Source organism: Rhinopithecus bieti, unplaced genomic scaffold (assembly GCF_001698545.2).
Source record: "Rhinopithecus bieti isolate Rb0 unplaced genomic scaffold, ASM169854v2 scaffold_5216, whole genome shotgun sequence".
Classification (NCBI taxonomy): Eukaryota; Metazoa; Chordata; class Mammalia; order Primates; family Cercopithecidae; genus Rhinopithecus; species Rhinopithecus bieti.
Genome location: NW_016805021.1, coordinates 2110589 through 2133846, shown reverse-complemented (window position 1 = coordinate 2133846; position 23258 = coordinate 2110589). Strand labels below are relative to the sequence as shown.

At 38.2% G+C, this 23258-nt stretch overlaps 1 protein-coding gene across 4 annotated transcripts in view; it reads right to left on the bottom strand.

The window, feature by feature from the left end:
- The window catches only part of MSH3 (mutS homolog 3), a 230083-nt gene that overhangs the window by 153258 nt on the left and 53567 nt on the right, over positions 1 to 23258 (bottom strand). For all 4 annotated transcript variants that reach the window (XR_001885336.1, XM_017870930.1, XM_017870931.1 and 1 more), the window contains exons 9-10: positions 4978 to 5090; positions 1566 to 1680 (exon numbers count right to left, since the gene is read on the bottom strand). Coding sequence is in view for 3 of the 4 variants with exons in the window: in XM_017870930.1 (XP_017726419.1) it covers positions 1566 to 1680; positions 4978 to 5090 (228 nt within the window). In the remaining variant the exon portion in view is untranslated. The remainder of the gene's footprint in view (positions 1 to 1565; positions 1681 to 4977; positions 5091 to 23258) is intronic.

The following is a 23258-nucleotide window of genomic DNA, read 5'->3' as shown; positions in this document are numbered from 1 at the left end:
TATATATGGTGAGGACACATATTTCCAGGTCCAAATTCATTTGCTTCTGAACACATCAGGGCCTGATTTTTAAGTTAGTTTCCTTACTCCAACATTAATACTTCTTTGGTTGGTGATATAGAACAGAAACACAAGTCTTAATGGGCAAGCTCTTTATCACTAATTCTACCTCACTTATAGGGTCCCTATCATTAACAAGTCAAACTGGTAGGTAGCTTGTCATCCCTTTTTTAAAAAGCCCCAACACAGCCAACCATATAGACTGATCTCTTTAATAAGTTTATTTTTGGAGCTTAAAGTAGAATCCAATGAGGGTATAATGCCGGGCTGACACTTTTAAAAATAAAACACTTTGGCCACACTAAAAAATGTCCAGATTAATACAATACCCAGGTTCAGAAATGAAACATCATTTGAACTCCACTACGCCACATCCATCCCCAATCTTTACTCCTTTCCCTTCTTCCTCCTGGAAGAAACCCTGCTTCTGAATTTTCTGTCACTCCCCTGCATGTTTTCACTTAATCCCTAAGTACATACATATTCTTAAGCAGTACAGAGTACGATTTCACATGTTTCTAACTTCATATAATGGTATGTACTGCGTGGCCTTCAGCAACTTTATTCTTGGCTTAATATACTGTTCATGAAATTTTAAGTATTGGTTATACATTGATAACTCTAGTTCATTCATTTTCACTGTTGTATAACATTACATTGCATAAACATAGCACAAAGATCCCTGATGGGCATTTAGATTGCTTTTAAATAGGATAAAATTGTTTCCAGAGAAATGATACTCTGTTCTAGTACCACACGGGAGAACACACACCAAAGACATTACAAAAAGAACCCCAAGGAACCTGCCTTTCTTCGACTCTCTCCAGCAACCTTGAACCAGCACCACTTCCTTGTTTCCTAGTTAATTTATATTCTGTCATTTTGCTGATAGCACCTATCTCCCCTCCCACCTGTGCAGAATGGGACAGAGTTGATGTATCCCAGATCAATATATTGGAGGGTGATTCTTGACAGAGCCAAAGACAAGGGGCTGGTGAAGGCGGAATGTAAAAAGACAAGAAAAGTATCCTACTACTTTTTTCTATTCCACTGGTTATTAAACTAGTATTTTCCTAGAATGTCAATTATGAGCTTTTAAATTTCCAAAATCCACAGTTAATCACTCTTGTAAAAAGCCGTGTTAGCAGCTGGCCCTTTTCTAACTTTATGGTCTATGAAATAAGAAATGAAACCAAGAATAAGAAAGGTGGTAAAATTTTATGAATGATTTTTAATACTATTTCTGGATAAAGTTAGTATAAAGCACAGTTTTGTAGTCAAAACTATAATATATCAAATAGCTATCATGAATACAATTTATTTGACAGAATTCTATCAATATACTTTTAATATTCTTCAGCAACAATACCAAACAGCTCATCCTTGCACCCTAGTATTCTATCAATAGCAGGCAAGCTTCTCTAAGTATAGTACTACCAAATTCAGTTTAAGAAATGTTCATAATATAGCCTCCCCCTTTTTTTAATTTTGGAGGAATCACTCACTCAGGTTTGGAGAGCATTTTTTCCAAGTTGAAATCTTTGAGGTATTTTATGATGGCAGCCAAAGAGCAAATCACAGGCTTCTCTAAGTTAACAATGCCAGAAATAATTTGAGAACCTAGAAAACAGAATATATTAACTTGTTATTAAAAAATTTTTTTTTAATTAATCAAATTTAAAAATGTAATAAACAGAATCATTAACTTATTACCATTATGAAACACAAATTTTAAGTAAAACTTTATGGTTATTGAAATAATAATTTAGACAATATCTCCTAAAATTGACCTTTGGAAAAATGTAAATCACTACTAATACCCAGGGCATGGAAAAAAAGGGCATTTTTCTGATGGTGGAATGAACCTTTTTTGGAGAACAGGGTATTTTTTCAAAACGTAAAATGTCCATCCCCTTTGCCTAGAAATACTCCAAACTGCATGTCGAGGATGTGTGTACAAGGAGGTGACTTGAAAAATCTTTTGGAGTATTAAAAAAACTAGAGGCCACCTAAATCAACATTAACAGTATAGTACTTAAGTAAAGTTTGGTAAATCCTGGTTATTATGTACCAACTAAACGGAATGACTTCCAGTTATCTGCACTGATATGGAAGGCCATCTATAACATGTTGCTAAGTGGGGGGAAAAAGTTGTCTGATCATTTTCATGTCTCACCGCAAACACTGCAACAGCTTTCCATCTGCTCTCACTGCTTCATCCTTGCACCCTACAGGGTATTCTTAACAGAGCAGCCAGAAGAATTCTTTTTAAAATGTATATCAGATCATTAGATTATTTTGCCCCAAAGTCCTCCAACATCCCCCAACTCATTGAGAGTAGAAGCCAAAGTCCTTACAGTGACCCTACACAATCTGCCTGCCATTTCTTCTTTATTTCTGAGCTCACCTCCTAATGTTCTCCCCATCAGCTACTCTGTTCCAGCACACAGACTACTTGCTATTCCTTAAACATGCCAAGCACCCTCCCACCTTAAGATATTTTGTGCTTACTGTTGTCTCTGCTTGAAATACTGTTTCTTCACATGTCTATGTGGCTTTTTCCCTTAACTCCTTCAGTCTCTATTCAAATCTTCGTTCAAGTGCCGTTTCTCAATGAGGCCTTTCTTTACTATCCTATTTAAAAGTTCAACCCACTCCCCTGCCTTATTTTTTTCATAGCATATATCACCTTCTAACACACTAGTTTACTTTATTGTCCATCTCTCACCATTAGAATGTAAACTCCAAAAGAGCAGGAATTTTTGTTTGTTTTATTCCTTATTGTATGCCCAATGCCTCACATATAAAATAGGCATTCAAAAAAATTAGCTCAACGAATAAATCCCAGCTATGTTAAACAAACACAGAGAACTATGTGTGTACATTTATGTGTGGATGTGTGGATTTTTACACAAGGCTATATGCCAAATTTTAATGATAATCCCTCCGACATACAAGCGGCAAGGGCAGAGGACAAGTTTGAGGGCAGGTACTTTTTTCTTTATATACGACTATGTTGTTTGACTTTCTTGCAATAAGCATTAATTACTTTTAAAAGTAAAAATATATATATATATTACAAGATGTTCTCTACAAATCAGTAATATAAAACATCTTACTAATTTTAACTACAGGTGTTTATAAAACCAGAGTGTAAATGAAGTGCTAACAACACCTTTCTGTTCCACTGAGAATTTTATTTTCTTTTAACTTTCTAGCTTTGTTCCCCAGAAAATGTGATTAAGATGGTGTATCAATGTGTTAGAAGTAGCACTGCCTGTGGTAAAAATGACCAAATATCAATCAGTACATTATATCTGGACTGAGAAGAATTATAAATACCTGACCTCAGAGTTTTGGCCTTCTCTTAGTGCACTGACTTTTGTAACCGGGCATATCTTCTGTAGAGATTGCAGCAAGAAATACGGTCTCCTCAAGGGCATGGAGCTTCTAAGCCAGGGTGCCGCTTATGCTCACTTGATGTGAGTCTCCTTCCTTCATACACTCTCCAGGGCACTGCCACAAAGACTGCTGTGAGGACTATCCCACTAAGGGGAACACATGCTGCACTTGCAAGGTGTGTTTTCTGGCCCATATCTTTTAAGTAAATCTGATACCACGAATGGGTCATCGTAGTCTTGGGATTTAATCAGGTCTTTAGCTGAACATAAGATGACCCCTTGGTAATACTGAATACTGGTGTTAGAAGTGGGATACACTTGGTTGGGCACGGTGGCTCATGCCTGTAATCGCAGCAACTTTGGCAGGCTAAGGTGGGAGGCTCGCTTGAGCCCAGGAGTTCAAGACCAGCCTAGGGAACACGACAAAACCCCACCTCTATAAAAAATACAAAAATTAGCTGGGTGTGGTAGTGCATGCCTGTAGTCCCAACTACTTGGGAGGCTGAGGTGGGAGGATTGCTTGAGTCCAAGAGGCAGAGGTTGCAGTGGGCTAAGATCACGCCACTGCACTCCAGCTGGGGTGACAGAGTGAGACCTTATCGAAAAAAAGAAAAAGAAGTAGGATACATGCTCAGACACTTGATTCAATTTGACGAAGGCATCATGAAATTAAGAGACATGCTAACAAGACACTGATGCCCAGATGCAAGGAAATGCTAACCAGACACTGATGCTTAAATGGAGCAGTGACAGGGAGCTGATGATGAACGCTCTCTAGCATGTGACAGGGATAAATTTCCTCCATATGAGGTCTGATGAAGACCAGAGAGAAGCCAAGTTTATGCCAAGGGGGAAAATGTCTATTCACCTCACCATCCACAAAATGGACCCCAACATAAGCTGGACTGGCAGGAATGTGAGGTACAAATGAAAGTAAGCATTAATGCCTGACTGTGGACATGTGAATTAGACAAATAATGATTACCTAACATATTTCAACCCTGTCACTAACATTCTGGTGTTTTAATTTTGGCAACCAACATTTCAAAATGCTAGTCTTCATCAGAATATTTATCATCCAAACAGTCTACAAAATACAAAGATATTAATGAGCCATCTTTAAAGATAAGCAAAAGGAAAGATGGTCAAAACTCCTTCTACTCTAATGAATATGTCAAAACCATCAAGTTACTAGCTGGTCATAATTTTTTAAAAGCTGCAATGGTTCTTTTGTTTTAGGAGACAGGGTCTCACTCCAGGCTTGACTACAATGGTGTGATAATAGCTCACTGCAGCCTCAAACTCCTGGGCTCAGGTGATCCTCCCCTGCCTCAGCCTAACTAGTAGCTGGGACTGCAGTGCAATAGTGTTTCTGATGAGCACAACAACAGTGAGATCTTCTTCTCCCACATATTTATAGTAACTACCTAGACATCATTAAATTGAGAATCATACTCACGCCTTTATCCAAATTTCCAATCAGTTCAACTTCAGGACCTACAGGGAAAACATTTACCTTTAATGTCAACTGTGTCTTTTGCATAAAACTCTGTAACTGCCTGGAAAGCATGGCTATATTCAAAATAAATGTTATCCATCCTTTCAACTCGAATTCTGTCATCCTGCACACTGAAAGAAAAAAGGAAAATTTCAAAGGTAACTTATCTATTATCATGAAATGCTGGTATTTAGGTCTTGGAAAAAAGATATTTATTCCGTATTCTTTCCCAAGTTGAAGAAAGAAAGAGAAAGAAAGAGCTAAAGTTTCTCTGCCAAAAGCTCTATTTCATAAAATATTAAAATGAATACTTTTATTAACTGCTATTTTATATCACCTAGCACGTTGTGAGTTCTTTATCATTATTTAAAAAGAAAAACTCATTGAAATTAGGGTCCATTATGTTACTAAATATGAAGGGAGAAAAACTGAAAAGCATCATTTCGATTTGATTACGTTATTTGTTTAAATACTCTAGCAACAGAATACAGCACTGAGTAACTCTTTCTTTGAGGGACTTTCTGCTAAATCTGTTTCTATCACAGTCTCCAGTCAAATATAGTAAATTAGGTTAACTCTCACTCTTTAAAGTGATTCTACAGTCCTTCTAAAAATATGTATAAAAATTTGCCTGAGTACATAAACAAAATCATATCATACTGGGTACTGCATTTTTGTTTCCTATTTTTCTTGACTCCCTATTCCTTCCTCCTTCTTTCTTTACCACCTCACTCCCATGACTGTTATCTCTCATGTTAACAGCCTAGAATGAATCTCTCTATATTTTTTCATGTTCATATTTTGGTCATACACAAGCATATCTAATATATGCTCATTATGTATTATGTTATTATATTATAAAACTGAGATGATTTTATAAACATATTTCTGTGTCCTGTTCTCTTCACTTAATAATTCTTAAAAGTCCCTCCATAAAATGACGTAGCTACAACTCCTTCTTTTAATGGCTGAAAATATTTCATAGTATATAGATGCCACAATTTCTTCAACTATTTCTTTGTTGTTTGATATTCATTTGGTGTTAATGTTTTGTCACATGTTGCTTTAAAACATTTTTATTTAAAAATATAAAACTTTAGTTACAGTTGTAGTCTGCACATATCCCTCCCTAATCACATCCCTCTACGATTTCCAGAAGGAAACGCTGGCTAGGCACAGTGGCTCAACACCTGTAATCCCAGCACTTTGGGAGGCCAAGGCAAGAGGACTGCTTGACCTCAGGAATTTAAGACCAGCCTGGGTAACATGGCTCTCTCTACAAAAAACACAAAAATCAGCCAGGCATGGCAGCACATGCCTATAGTCCCAGCTACTTGGAAGGCTGACATGGGAGGATCACTCGAGCCTGGGGAGTCAAGGATGCAGTGAGCTGTGATCACACCACTGCACTCCAGCCTGGGTAAGAGTGAAACTCTGCCTCAAATTTTTTTAAAAAATTAATAAAAGAAAAGAAGCAAATATTATCTTGAATGTGATGTATATTACCATGTATGTTTTCATTTTTTATAAAAAACTGTATCATTTCATGCTTTTCATTTTGTATGAGTGGTACTTTATCTTAACCATACAAATTGACTCTATACTCAATGTTACACTATTTCTAAGATTTATACATGAAGATATATGTACTTTTTAAATTTTAACTGCAGTTAAGTATTTTATTATTATATTTTCTAATAAATTTAAGATCTGCTTTCTGAATTTATTCACCAGAATTTATCTTTGTGGATAGTGTGAAGTTACAAATACAACTACATTTTCCATATAACTAATGATCAAAGCAGCAATTAGAGAGCATTCCATATGTCTCTGCTGATTTATAATGTTACTTTCACTGCATATTGCATTTCTATATATGTCTTTGGCTTCTCCATGCTGTTCCACTGATCTTTTTGTCTATCTCTGAATCAGGACCACGGTCTCTTAATTTCCAGGGCTTGGCATCTACAGGTAAAGTGGCAAGGCCCCTACCTTGCTCTTCAAGATTGTCTTGGCTACTCCTGGACCTTTGATTTTCTTTGTAAATTTTAGGTTCACTTACATTCTGTCTTCACAAGAAACTTATTGTGATTATTTTATTTTATTTTACTTATTTATTTATTTAATTTATTTTTAGATAAGAGTTTCACTCTGTTGCCTAGGCTGGAGTGCAGTGGTAATGGTACGATCAGGACTTACTGCAGCATCATCGACTTCCCAGGGTGAAGCAATCCTCCCTCATCAGCCCCAAGGAGCTAGGACTACAGGTATGTATTACCATGCCCAGCTAATTTTTTTCTATTTTTAGTAGATACGGGGTTTCGCCATGTTGCTCAGGCTGCTGTCAAACTCCTGGACTCAAGCGGTCTGCTTACCTTGGCCTCCCAAAGTGCTAGGATTATGGGCATTAGCCATTGCACCCAGCCCTTATTGGTATTTTGATTCGATATGTAATGAATTAATTTAGAGAGAAATAACATTTAGAGATATCACATTATCAAAGCTGGTATATTCCTCTATTTATGTCTATTATATCCAACAGTAATGTTCTGTAATTTTCTCCATGAAGGTTTTACATAGCTTTGGTTGTGCTCACTCTTAGATATGTACACATACCTCTCTCTTGTCTTTATCTGAAACAGAAACAGGTGTTGGGAGGGGCTTAGCATCAGGGGACTCTACTGCACATTAAAGTTAAAGAACCACTGACCTATACAAATAAAAGACTGGTGCTATAATGAAAATTAATAGATGATAGGAAAGAGTATTTACAAAGAGTATTCCCAAAGCAAAGGGTATTTCCTTTGGAAGCTTATCTTATGTATATTGATGTAGGTACATCTAATGATCCAAGTACATAAAAAGTGGTCTGTAAAGTAAAGCTATACTATAAACAACTGAGTTAAGATAATTTAGAAAGTTTCTCAATACTTTTTTCTTTGGCTCCCTATGCAGAACACTTTCTTGGTCTCTACAGAAAACCAAAAAAAGACTTGAAACCATCCCCAGCACCAAAATAAAGCAAGCTTTTTTCTATTTTTATGATTTTCCTTCCTGAACAAGGAGATCGTATGAGTTGATTTAAAAGTTCAATTACAATGGCTTGTAATAAATAAACAATAGTGAAACTTTATTACCTATTTTGCTTAACAACTAGGTTAAAATTCAGAAAGAAGGATTTATGACAGAAAATCTATAGTTTATATATTTGTTTTTACTTCACAAAAACAGTTAAACAAATTCTCATGGGCATATGCCACACATCAATCACTCTTTCTTAGTTTACAATCTAAGACAACAGACAATAATGTGGTAGACATATGTAAAAGATACAGAAAATACATAAACACAAATGGCTATACCCCATCACAAAAGTAGAACACTCCCTCCCTCAACATTATGAAAAGTAGAAATAAATGTATCATTTTATCAACGTAACACATATTTGTAATTTTTTGGTATTTTTCTTGATATAATATTTTACTGAAATAATTGTTTTTTGTTATATTCAAGCAGTTTTTCTCTCCCTAAATCCTGCCATAAAAACAGAGAATTTAATAACCAAACTAAAACCCACAGATAACATGTACTACGTTATGACTGCATCTCAAGATATTAAGAACCCTGAAATGCAAGCAGGTGGGATGAACAATAAGACACAAATGCTATCAGCAACCATGTGAGAAGCAGCAGACAGAAGCAACAGAACTCTAACAATCGGAAAATAGGAACAACACAAAACAGCAACCAGGTACTAGCTGGAAAGTATAGTAGGATATTTTGAGGAGCTGAAATTGGGAGTGCAGGTTGTACATTTGATAATAGTGACTACAAGGAGTCCACAGTAAGGCCTGAAGGGGCTTGAGAACTCTAGGCCCTATGAACTCACAAAACCAATGGTGCAAAGCACTTTTTTAGGACAAATCTTACACTGAGGAAAAACTCCTATGAACAGAATCTAAAAAGAGGAGAAAAGGGATAACAAGGTAATTGTTAAAAAGACAAAAGTACTACAGAACAGAGCCAGGAGAAAATGAGCTGTCACATTTGCAAATACTGAACAGTATGTAGCAAAACGAATGAATCGCAAAAGTATCGTATTTTGTGAAAGAAATCAAGCCAAAAAATGTTAATATATACTGTAAGATATCCTGTATTTGAAATTCTGTAAAAGGTAAAACATACTGGTGGAAAATTAATAATTGCCTAGGGCCAGATGTGAAGGGAGGGAACCAACTGCAAAAGCACATGAGAAAGTTTGAGGGTAAAAGTATTCTTCCACATCTTGACTGTGATAGTGGTTACAAAATTGTGTAAAACTACCACTTACACTTACAGTTGTGTAAACTCTACACTTAAAAATGAATGGTTTATAAATAATACTTTGAGTTAAAAACCACTACCAGAACTATGAAGTCAGAAAAGCTATTTTGAACCCACGCCTCTTCTAAAAGTTTGGGAAAATGAATTTGCATAAAAATGAGTAATAGAAAAGGACCAAACTCAAATCCTGTACAAAGTTATGATAAGAAATAAGAGAATAAGCACAATAACATCTCTACAGACAACAGAATGTTAGACATCTCCATAAAACATGAAAACCCTAACAAGTTGAAAAAATTATTAAGAAAACAAATCGGACTTAGAAAAACTCAGAAATGAATGGGCAGAACTCAGGAATTAGAGACAAAAGAAAAACTTCTCAGAACGAAGGATACACTAGAAGGAACACAACTGAATAAATACTACAGATAATAAAGATAAGAAGCAGGAAATGAAAGGGGAAATTTTTTCAAAGTCAAAAGAAATGAAAAGGAGATCTGAAAGATTGGAAGAAAGTAACAAATAGAAAAGGTTGGCAAAGAAGATCTAAAACGTATATAAAAGGTGCTCCCAAGGTACAAACTTGGCAAAGAGGGCAAAGCAAAGAAACAGAAAAATAACTTGACACTATATATTTAAAAAACACATCACATACCCGGGGAAATCAACCCATAATGACCACCACAATAAGTAATCTAGTAAAATTATTTCCAGCCAAAATGACAAGTTGTTTATAAAAGAAAAAAAAACAGAGTTGCCAAACTTTAACAGCAATGTTTTATGCTACAGACAATAGAGTAACATCTTAAAGATACTCAAAGAAATAAACTGTAAGTCAAGAATTTTACACTTAGCCAATCTTCCATGTATAAAGGCCACAGACGGCTATAACCAAAGTATGGTCACCAGACCAGTAGCATCACCACCACCTGGGGACTTGTTAGAAACACAGATTCTCAGGCCCCATCCCACATGTACTGAGCCAGAGAATCTGCCGGTGAGGCCCAGTACTCGGTGCTTTACCAAGCCTGCCAGGTAATTCTGATGCACACTAAGTTGTAAGAACAACTATGCTACAGAATAAATTTCAGACTCCCAAAATGACTAGAAAGACATGGATACAATAATTGACGGTGAGCATATACTACATATTTGCTTGGAGAACTAAGACTCAATGGAGATTATAAGAAAGACGGTATAGTACCTAACGGCTATATGCCCTGACGATGCAGATATATTACAACCCTGAAATAAATGGGGTAGAAATGGAAGACCAAAAGGAACAGCATTTTATAATATACAATTTTAATTATATAGATTCAGTAATGTGAGATAAAGCAAATTAAATACCTGATATTTGAAATGAGAAAATCAGAGTACTTACATAAGAACCAGGCTTGTCAACATGGTTGGGAAAAGGAGATACAGATGTCAGACTGTAAAAGTTAAATAAAAACTCTTCAGCCCTGAATTTGAATTAGAAGGTTTTTTTTTTTTTTTGAGATGGAGTCTCGCTCTGTCGCCCAGGCTGGAGTGCAGTGGCCGGACCTCAGCTCACTGCAAGCTCCGCTTCCTGGGTTTATGCCATTCTCCTGCCTCAGCCTCCCGAGTAGCTGGGACTACAGGCGCCCACCACCTTGCCCGGCTAGGTTTTTTTTGTATTTTTTAGTAGAGACGGGGTTTCACCTTGTTAGCCAGGATGGTCTCTATCTCCTGACCTCGTGATCCGCCCGTCTCCGCCTCCCAAAGTGCTGGGATTACAGGCTTGAGCCACCGCGCCCGGCCTAGAAGTATTTTTTTAATGAGTTCTTAATATAATATGACCTATCCAATAAATAGACTCCCTAGTTGCACAGGCTGTGGTTTAGAAATACCATTTCCTGGCCAGGCTGGGCGCCGTGGTATAGCTCTGAAACAAAAGTCTATTTGGGCCAGACCTGGTGGCTCACACCTGTAATCCCAGCACTTTGGGAGGCTGAGGCGTGCAGATCACGAGGACAAGAGATCGAGACCTTCCTGGCCAACATGGTGAAACCCCGTCTCTACTAAAAATATAAAAATTAGCTGGGTGTGGTGTCACGCGCCTGTAGTCCCAGCTATTCAGGCAGATGAGGCAGGAGAATTGCTTCAACCTGGGAGGTGGGAGGTTGCACTGAGCCAAGATGGCGCCACTGCACTCCAGCCTGGTGACACAGTAAGACTCCATCTCAAAAAAAAAAAAAGAAAGAAAGAAAAGAAAAAGAAATACAATTTCCTACCAAAAGAAACTAGGGAGGGATTACTGGAGAAATGACTAACTCCAGGTCTGGGACTGAAAATGTTTAAGATGAGCCTAGACTATCTTGTTACACCACAAAGCAAAAAAGCTACCAAAGATTACTAGCATCATGGCAAAATGGCACAGAAGTCAACTTGAAGAGACTCTCTTTGCCCAGTAACGGGCCATTTTGAGCACTGGGAAGAATAACAACTGCAATGAAGCCAAAACACATTAGATATGTTTAAACCCTTGGGTTCATAATGACACTTTAAAAAGCAAGACTTGTTCGTCACTACTGAGTATCAATGACTACTCAATTCACAAGAAGAGAGATAATTATATGCCTCCTAATGAAAAAATAGAATCTATGAAGTTCTCTTCCTCTTCCATGAAAAAAAAAAATCCTGAATTTTACTAAGCCTCTCAATTCAACTACCACTTACAGAAAATACAGAGTTAATATTTTAAAGTCTATGGAGATGTAATCAGCAAAATCCAGACTTTGGAAAACTACACAAGAAAAGCAACTGAGTTTCTTCAAAAAAAGAAAAAAAAAAACCAAAGGAGGTGGTAGGAATAAAAAGAGATGGAGAGGGAACTTGTAGATCAAGAAGCTTTAAAAGGTATTTTAATAAAAAGTCGGGCATAGTGGTATGCACCTGTAGTCCCAGCTACTCAGGGAGCTGAGGAGGGGGATCACTTGAGCCCAGGAGTTCTCAGCTCACCTGCGCAACAAAGCAAGACCCTTGTCTCTAAAAATACAAATTGTAAAAATTTTGAAGACATTTAAAAAATAAACTGGCAAAATTAAACCATAAAGATACATACCTGGGTGACAAAACTACAAAGGAAATTAAGAAGGTGATAACAATGACAAATTAAGAAGGTGACAACAATGACAAAGTCATGGTTCCTCTGAGGGCTATGATAGCAAGGAGGCAGAGAGAGCTTCTAGAGTGACTGCCAAAACTCTATATCCTGGACTAGACGGTGGTTTCAGCAGCCTTCTTCTATATCTGTATTACACTGTTTCTTACATTTGTAACATATTTTAATTTTTTCAAATAAAACACAAATGATTCTAATTTTACTGACTTCTCCTAAAATTAAATTACTTCTGAAACTTTTACTTTTTACTTTAACCTAAGAGTCTGTTTGATCTCATAAGCAACTACCAATGTTCCATCATCAAGCTGAATTTAGAAGTATTTTGATACAGGAAACTCAAACAACTCAATACCAAAAACACAAACAACCAGATTTAAAAATGGGCAAAGGACCTGAATGAATGACCAATAGATATTAAAAACAAACAAACAAACAAAAAAAAAAGCTCACGTTAATCATCAGGAAAATACAAATCAAATCAAAACCACAATTAGATATTTACCTCACTCCTGTTAGAATGGCTATTGTCACAAAGACAAAAAGTGTTGGTCGGGACATGAAGAGGTGCGAACTCTTACATACTGTTGGTGGGAATGTAAACTAAGATAACTCTTATAGAAAATAGTATGGAGGTTCTTTAAAAACTTAAAATAGACCTACTGGCTGGGCAGGATGGCTCACACCTATAGTCCCAACTACTTGGGAAGCTAAAGCTTGAGGCCAGGAGTTTCAGACTAGCCTAACCAACTAGCCTGTCTCTAAAACAATAATATAAATTAGCTGGACATGGCGGAGTGCACTTGTAGTCCCAGCTACTCAGGAGGCTGAGGTGGGAAGGATCTCTTGAACCAAGGAGCTCCAGGCTGCAGTGAGCTATGATTATGCCATGGCATTCCAGCCTGGGTGACAAGGCAAGACGCCCTTTCTTAAAAGAAATTTTATAATAAAATAGAACTACTAGATGATCCAGCAATCTCACTACTGGATATACATCCAAAGGAAACAAACTTGGTATGTCAAAAAGGTATCTGCTTCTCACATTTATTGCAGCACTATTCCCAACAGCCAAGTGATGGATTCAGCCTAAGTGTCCATCAGTGGATGAATGGATAATGAAAATGTGGCATATCCACACAATGGAATACTATTCAGCCCCCCCAAAAATGAAACCCTGTCTTTGCAGTAACATGGATGGAACTGAGGTCATTATGTTAGGTAAAATAAGCCAGTCACCAAAAGACGAATGTCACATGTTCTCACTCAACTGTGGGAGCTAAAAAAGTTGATCTCATAGAGGTAGAATAACGGTTACCAGAGCTTTGGGGAGGAAGGTAACAAGAGGCTGGTTAATAGGTACAAACATACAGTTAGATAGGAGGAATAAGTTCTAGTGTTTTATAGCACAGTAGGGTAGGAGTATAGTTATCAATAATTTATCGTATATTTCAAAATAGCTAGAAGATATTAAATGTCTGACATAAAGAAATGTTGTGTCTGAGGTGACAGGTATCCTAAACACCTGATTTTACAATTATATATTGTATACATAAATGAAAATATCACATGTACCCCATAAATATGTATAATATTATGAATCAAGAATAAATATGTAAAAAAAATAAAAGTTGGCTGGGCGCGGTGGCTCAAGCCTGTGATCCCAGCACTTTGGGAGGCCGAGACGGGCGGATCACGAGGTCAGGAGATCAAGTCCATCCTGGATAACACGGTGAAACCCCATCTCTACTAAAAAATACAAAAAACTAGCCGGGCGATGTGGCGGGTGCCTGTAGTCCCAGCTACGTGGGAGGCTGAGGCAGGAGAATGGCGTGAACCCAGGAGGCGGAGCTTGCAGTGAGCTGAGATCCGGCCACTGCACTCCAGCCTGGGCAACAGAGCGAGACTCCGTCTCAAAAAAATAAATAAATAAATACATACATACATACATACATACATAAATAAATAAAAGTTTCTCAAAAAAGGTGTTAGCACCAAGGCATGTACACAAACCACAAAGAATGCCTATGCACAAATAACTAAAAGTAGGCTATGAAACTTCCTCGCTATGAGAAAACACACAAAAGAAAATAGAGAAAACGCCAAAAGAGCAAAATATTTCAAAATAAAACATACACAGCATCAAAAAAAAAAAAAAAGGTGTTAGACAGGCACAGAGTCTCACACCCGTAATCACAGCTATTCAGGAGGCTGAGGCAGGAGGATCACTTGAGGCCAGGAGTTTGAGACCAGCCTGGCAAAATAGCAAAACCCAATCTCTGGAAAAACAAAAAAGATAGTTGCCAGATACTATCATAAAAGTTAGACATGGGAGCGAAATAAAAAAAAAACTTCCACTTAGAGCACTTCAACAAGTTTTCTTGTAAGTTAAGAATCGACCTTTAGAACAAATAAATCATAAAGAGGAATTTCTCTAAATGAAAGTTTACTGAGGAGTGTTCTATTTAATAAAGAAATAAATACAAAGCAGTTGAAAGATAGGTGTGGGGTGGGGAAAACTGGCATTTTTCATTAGTCAACACAATTCTGAAATACAGTCTACATAACACTTCACAGGCATTTCTACCAGCCACTCTTATGGCTCATAGTGAATGACAGAATGATCACTTTTAAAAATGCTTAGCAGACATTTATGGAGTGCCTACTGCACGTTACCCCTCAAGCCCTTGCACCACACTGCTGTCAGAGAGAGCACTAAAGATGAAGACACTGCACTTGCCCTCTGACTCCTTCAATAGCTCCCCATTCCTGTGATCAGGAAAAGTGCTTCCATGTATGATATGGTTGGGATTTGTGTCCCTGCCCAAATCTCATATCAAATTGTAATCCCCAGCACTGGAGCAGGGACCTGGTGGGAGGCGACTGGATCATGGGAGTGAACTTCCCCCTTGCTCTTCTTGTGACAGTGAGTTCTCATGAGATCTGCTTGTTTGAAAGTGTGTGGCAACTCCCCCTCTCTCTTCCTCTTGCTCCAGTCATGTAGGACTTGCCTGCTTCCCCTTCACCTTCTGCCATGATTGTAAGTTTCCTGAGGCCTCCCCAGCCACGATTCCTGTACAGTCTGTGGAACCCTGAACCAATTAAACCTCTTTTCTTTATAAATTACCCAGTCTCTGGTAGTTCTTTATAACAGCACACAAACAAACTAATACAACAGAGCACATTTAAAATTATCTAACAAAATGACCACCACCTGCTGCCCACCACTGTCAGAGCTTACTTTCTAGTAGGGTTAAGCAGAAAATAAGAAAGAAAATAATAATAATGTTAAAAAGTAATTTTTTATGGTGATCTGACCCCCTCACCTCCCTCAGGTCTCCATTCAAAAGTCGTCATATCAGTGAAACCTTCCCCAATCACCTTGTGTGAAATGACTGCTCACTAGAATCCATGAGGATGGGGACTTTTGTCAGTGTTATTTCTGCTGTATTCAATGCCTGGAACAGTGCCTGGCATAAAACAGGTACTCAACCTAGAGAGTATTGCTCAATAAAGGAATGAATGAGTACAAGCTCCAGAACTACAGCTCTCCTTGCTGTGGGCGGCATTATTCCCATTTTAAAAATGAGTAAACTGAGCTTGAGACATTAAGTACAACATCCAAAGTCATGAAGAGATAACAGATTAATAGATATTCAAATCAAGAGTAGCTAGCTCCAAAGGCTTTATCTGTTCTACTACAAGCCTAGGCAGGCATAAGCTGACTCGGGAAGAAACCGAAGAGGGAGGAGATTCTCCCATCCGTGGTGCTGAAGAAGGATTTTTCTACCTTAATCCACTAGGGAGAGAGTATCAGACTAACTACTGCAAAGTTCTTATCAATCTTTATCTTCCTGTAGACTTCCTTAATACCTGGATTTTTAGAAGTCTGCAATAAAGTTATTTAACAACTCAAAAAGGCGTGACCTTACATGAGCTCCACAATGTTTTTAGACAAGTTCCTAGAGTGAACACAAGAGGCAGCTGGTTACTCAATTACAGTTCTAATTAAAATTTTGTTTGATAAGCAGATAAGGATTTAGAAACCCATTAAGTTTGATAAAAATGGACTTGTCACTTATCCTTGAGGCTTTCCTGGAAGTGTTACAAGAATGTTAAATTCATCGTTCTGCAATCTGTATATTAAACCATCTTCACACAAATATTTTTTCAAACTGGATGAAGTTATAAAATCTCCTATCTCTATTTTCCTAGATTTCTTAATTAAAGAACATTATGGTAAATTCAAATCACTGTATCTCTGAAACAAAAGTCTATTTGGGCCAGAGGTGGTGGCTCACGCCTGTAATCTCAGCCCTTTGGGAGGCTGAGGCGGGCGGATAGCCTGAGGTCAGGAGTTCCAGACCAGCCTGGTCAACATGGTGAAACCCTGTCTCTACTAAAAATACAAAAATTAGCCAAGTGTGGTGGTGGGCACCTGTAATCCCAGCTACCTGGAAGGCTGAGGCAGGAGAATCGCTTGAACCTGGAAGGTGGAGGTTACAGTGAGCCAAGATCGCACCACCACACTCTAGCCTGGGGAACAGAGTGTGACTCCTTCTCAAAGAAAAGAAAAGAAAAAAGTCTATTTGAAATTCTGCACACACGCAAAACATCCTACCAGAATTCTGTCAAACAGATTTTACGAAAATTTCTACTTTAACCTTTTCATATGTAACATGCCTCTCTGTTGCTGAAGGTATGTTTTTGAAAAATTATAGGGTAATAAACCTTACAGAACTGTCAGTCTTGATTTCCTCAAACTGCAGTCTGTGGGACACCGGCATCAGAATCACCTGCAAAGCACACTGGAAGCACAGATTCCAACTCCAAAGGTGCAAAATCTGAATTCAGCAGGAAGTTAGAGGAGAGCGAGCATTTTCAACAGGTTTCCCGGGGCAAGGCACAGGCAAACTGCAGAATGAGAACAGCAGGCAACAAGAACAATACCAGTAGCCACCATAGGACTGGAGTAAAAATGGATGGAAATCTGCTCCAAAGACATGTATCCAATGGTAGTCTATGATTCAGCTGCTTTAGTAGAGGTGGACAGTAAATACCATTGCATCAAAAAATTAAGTTATCTATGATTATATAATTGACCCAGGTCTAAAAAATTATAAAACCACATTCCCTTGACCACTCGCTACAGAGGCTATTTGTGTTGTGGGGCTGAAGCCTCCTGAATGGAGAGGAGCCTGAACAGAAGATGTGCTCCTCCCAGGGTGGCAACTTCCCTTCTGCCCTTGTTGGTGGGACTAACAACAGGACAGTCATCTTGGTCTCTCAGTCATCACATAGGGCATGCCAAGCTAGACTGTTTTAAATTAAAGCTTCTAATTAAAAAAAAAATCCTTTTCACATGTAACATGGCTCTCTGTTGCCTACTATATTGCTTTTGAAAAATTAGATGCTCTCTCAGCAAGTGTTGAGCCCACATTAAAACAAGGGAACTTCAGAACCAATAATATCTTTTAACGTCTACTTGGAAATAAAACTGGTGACTCTCTGGCATCATATAACAGACCACCAACAGAGATTCTGAACTAATGTTCCACTGTGAACAAACAAATGTCAGCTTACCAATTTCATGATCTATACTGACTTCAGAAACTCATAGACAAAAAGAGCTTTGTTAAAGGCAGATAATATCCTCTGGGAAAACTCACAAGGCTTCCTCTGACAGTGAACTCATTGGTAATAATAACACTGATGAGTTCCAAGCTGAGTAATTCATTCTCTCCTCTGAAGACAGAATGAAACAGGGTTCTTGACTGAGTAGGACAGACAAGGTAACCTGGCTTTAATGTCTCCATATTAGACTTACTATGAAACTCATTAATTTTATCAGTACTCACAGTAGGGAACAATCACCACTTTCTTAGAAGACTAAGGGCATTATTTGAAATTATAATTCTAAAACCAACCACTAGAACAAAACCAAACAAACAAAAAAAAAAATCCAAAGAAAACAGATCACATCGTGAAAGATTTAGATGATATAAAAATAGAAAGTATAACACAAAATAATATAGATAAACTAATATCAAATGTATCTGACATATTAAAGGGCTAAATTCACCTATTAGAAGAAAATTAAATTAAGATTGGATCACAGAGGAAAAAAAAAAACCCAAAAATTCTATGCTACAAACAGGATTGCAACTCAAAACAAAGTAATTCAGAAAGGTTACAACTTTAAAAGATGGCTGAAAAACAACAACTGCCTAGAGGTATATATTAGGTAAATACAAATAAAAAGAAAGTATGAGATCAAATCTTATCAGGAAAATAAAATTCAGAACAAAACCATTAAAACAGGACAAAGACAGGTATTTTTATAATAGTAAAAGGGACAGGATGGAAGAAACTCTTTACCCCATAACCTTTTTAAAATACTTTTCATTTTTTGAACTAAAATATACAACTTATTAAAAAAATAAAATGGCATATTAGAAAAGAGAAAGAAGAGAAAAAAATGGATTACAGGATTTATGCAGGAGCTCCCAGAAGGAGATGCTGTTCTTCTCCCTGGACTAGAACCCTGGAGGCTGGGAGTTGGGACAGAGTGCCGGAGCATCCCGCCACCTTGTGGAACACCAGGAGGCAGCCAACACAGGAGGAGAGGAAAGAGCAGAGCCCCTACATCCAGCCAAGCCAGATTCTAGCCACGCCCGATTCCAGCCTGCCCTCAAGCTTTTCACTTATGAGCCAACAGCTTCATTTTCAACTAAAAATTTTTTCAAGAAAAACTCATTAGAAAGTGTAGTGCTGGCCAGGCGTGGTGGCTCACACCTGTAATCCCAACATGTGGGAGGCCGAGACAGGCAGATCACTTGAGGTCCGGAGTTCAAGACCAGCCTGGCCAATAGGGTGAAACTCTGTCTCTACTAAAAATACAACAATAGCTGGGTATGGTGGTGCAGGCCTGTAGTCCCAGCCACGCAGGAGGCTAAGGCAGGAGAATCACTGGAACCCAGGAGGTGGAGGTTGCAGTGAGCTGAGATTACACCACTGGGCTCCAGCCCGGGCAACAGAATGAGACTCCATGTCAAAAAAAAAAAAAAAAAGAAAATGTAGTATTTTCAAAAAGGGGTCTCCTGCTGTCCAGAGAAGGAAAGAAAGACATAATCGCATAGCTTCTTAGGATGGCAGCCCCTACTGAAGTCCACATGGCCCAATAGTGAACCAAGGTGAGAAAGACCCAGTTTGACAGTCAGCTGGTGAGCCCTCTTCAGAACAAGCCAACAAGGAGACACAGCACCTGTGAGAGGTTCTGGAGGCCTGAAAAACCCCTCCTTACCAACAGAGGCGAAAGGGCCTTAGCCAAGTTACCACAAGGGATTGAAAACTAAAAGCAGATTTAGGGCCCAGGCTTCTTCAGGCTTAAAGAGGCCTGAGGTGAAGAAACACACCAGGACCTATCCGCAAAGGAGAGGCCTGTTTGGGAGCAAGGGAGGATTGAGAATTTCCCCACTATGGAACTCCATGGGGCCTCAGACTCCAGGCTAGCACAATGGGAGCTGGGCTGTTCAAAAGGCTGAGAGAGACAGGAGGTATTATCATAAGGCAGGAAGTCTAAACTGGGTAAACTCGTGTTGTTCTAAAATTTTTTTCTAGTTTTTTCTATACTTTTGATTATATCTTTGCTTCTTTTGTAATGGTTGGTTTTGGTTTTGTTGTTTTTAAAGGTAAAACTCTACCAAAAAATTGTAGTCTGTCTTGGCAAACCTGATGGGAAAGTACCTCTGTCTGCAATGAGGTTAAAAACGCTAAGAGGATCAGCGTCCAACTGCGAAACCAAAGGAAAGGGGAACACTTGAAGGGGGAGGGAATGGCAGAGAGGTCAAGGGCTGAGAGAAGACACTCATTTCTGCCTGTTGTCATCATCGTCCAGCTCTTGGTCCTTGATCCTAGAAATCTTTTCTAAGGACAGAATTCTTTAGTAACAATATTTTAAAACCCCCATCCTTTCTTAATCTTTCAGCCCCTCACAATTCCAAGTCTTTTTACCACCAATCCACACATACTATACCCCAGACCTATGCACATATTCTCAGTTAACAAGTGGGCCAAGGCTCACCTCCTCTAAGACGCTTTCCCAGAAGAATAACCACACGTGAGGACAACCCATGCTTTCTGCTGGACACCAGGGCTGTGGTTTGCAAAGAAATACCTTCATAAATAAAGCTGCTTTGTTTTAAACACAGATGCTTTGTCAGAAACTTTACCACCAGAGAGAAATTCAGACTGTAATATGCATTATAAGGGAAAGAAATTTCATAAAACATTAACCAAAATAATTTTAATTGTGCTATAAAATATTACGCCTTTTGCAGTCAAAAGCAGAGGTGAAGGAAGGGAATAGCTGCCCCCTCGTGTGTTTTTCCTGAGAGGCTGTAAGACAGTGTGTGCTTTAGAGCCAGGAAGTCTGTATCAAATTCCAGTTTTGCCACTTAGTAATTGTATGACCTAGACAAGCAACTTAACATCTCTGAGCCTCAGTCTTCTCATCTATAAAATCTGTAGTAAAATAATAGCAGCATCCTCACAAGGGTGTTTATGAGGATTAAGTCAGTCAACAAACACAAAGCCTTTAAAACAGTATCTAATACACAGTGTTATATTACTACTGTTGGTTAAGAATCAGAGATAGATAGCAGTAGTCATGTGCTCAAAGGAAAAGAAGGGGGAGAGCTTTAGAATAGATGTAATTGGGTAAGAGAGGCACAAAGTCAAAAAGCTACCAGCATTAAGGAATATTTTCAGTAGCCACAAATTTTGCCTCTAATAGCACCTTTTTCACTCCAGGAGAACAGAAGATAAAGGATAGGAAAAGCTACTAATGTGTGATTTCAGAAACAACTGCCACTGTCCAAAATACCACCTCATCTACCTCTGATACCTGAAATACCTTTAAAAGCATTTCATTTCACAAGAAGAAAGAAAAGAACTTCTTGAAGATCATTTAAATTGCAGTCCTCAAATATGAGAAAACCAAAGGTACAGAAAGGCTTATCTATACTAAAGTTATTATTAAACATAATAAAAATTAACAAAAGTTGCTAAAAACTCTTAGAATTGATTACTTAAGATTGTACCAGCTGTGCAGTATTTATGAGCTTTACCAAATGCTCCACAAATTCCATTAGCTCAGGGTACACACACACACACACACACACACACACCCCTATTTTATATTCATCGCTAATGGGGATCTACTAGGAAGAAGCTGACATGGTAGATTTCTAGAGCTCCCATCCCACCCTTTATTTCTAATATGTGATAAATATAATAACTTCTGCAAAAAAAGAAAAAGAGGGTCCAGTGTCACGGCTCACACCTGTAATCCCAGCACTTTGGGAGGCCAAGGAGGGTGGATCAGTTGAAGTCAGGAGTTTGAGACCAGCCTGGCCAACATGGTGAAACCCCGTCTCTACTAAAAATACAAAAATTAGCCAGACATGGTGGTGGGCGCCTGTAATCCCAGCTATTCAAGAGGGTGAGGCAAGAAAATTGCTTGAACCCGGGAGGTGGAGGTTGCAGTAAACCAAGATCCTGCCACCGTACTCCAGCCTGGGTGACAGAGAGAGACTCTGTCTCAGAAAAAGAAAAAAGAAAAGAGAGACCTAAAACTTTTTTTAAATGACATCCTATAAAGTCAAAGTCTAAAATATCTAACATATGAACATAAAATTCTAGGTCATTTTTCAAAGTCAAATCCAAAACAAAACCTTTGATCAAGGCCAAGAGTTTGAGACCAGCTTGGGCAACATAAGTGGGAATCCATCTCCACAAGAAAATCTATACCCCAGCTACTTGCAGGGCTGAGAGGATCACTTGGGCCCAGGAGTTCAAGGATGCAGAGAGCTATGATCATGCCAATGAACTCACCAGGGTGAAAGAGCGAGACCCCGTCTCTAAAAAAAATTAGAAATTTTTAATTAAAAACAAAGACAAAATGAAGCCTTTGGCACCAAGATAATTTAATGCATATAAAAGTCTTTTCTATAAACAGTGTGGAAACAACTGGTAAACGTACAAAGAAAAAGGGAACCTCAATCCCTGCCTCACATCATGATACCCCAAAGTTAAATCCAACTATTTAATACACTAAAAGTAAAAGCTAAAACTATAGAGCTAAAATAAAATAGGAGAAAGTGTTCATGATATTGGAGTAGGTAAAGATTTCTTAAGATACAAAAAGCACTAGTAACCATAAAAGAAGACACTGATGCATCTGACTTCACCAAATTAAAATCTTCTGTTTTTCCAAGGTCATAATCAGGAAAATTAAAAGGCAAGCCATACACTGGGAGTAAATATTCACAACACCTATAACTGACAAAGGATTTTTATTCAGAATGTATAAAGAATTCTTATAACTAAAAAATATGTAATCCAAGTCTTAAAATGGGCAAAAGAGACATGTAAATGAATAGTCAATAGGCACATGAAAACATCACTAGTCATCAAGAAAAGCAAATTAAAATAAAACATGACACTATACATTAACTATAATAGCTAAAGTTTAAAAGACTGACAAGAGTCGGCAAGGATGTGCAGCAACTACAGCTTTCACATACTGCGGAGGGGAGGATAAACTACTCCGAAACCCACTTTGGCTGTTACATTTTTGTTGTTTTTTTGAAACAGGATCTTGTTCTGCCTCCCAGGCTGGAGTGCAGGGGCATTTATGGCTCACTGTAGCCTCAAACTCCGGGGCTCAAGCCATCCTTTCACCTCAGCCTTCTGAGTAGTTAGGCCTATAGGCTTGTGCCACCACACCTGGTTACATTTTTTTTTTTTTTTTTTTTTTTTTTTTTTTTTTTTT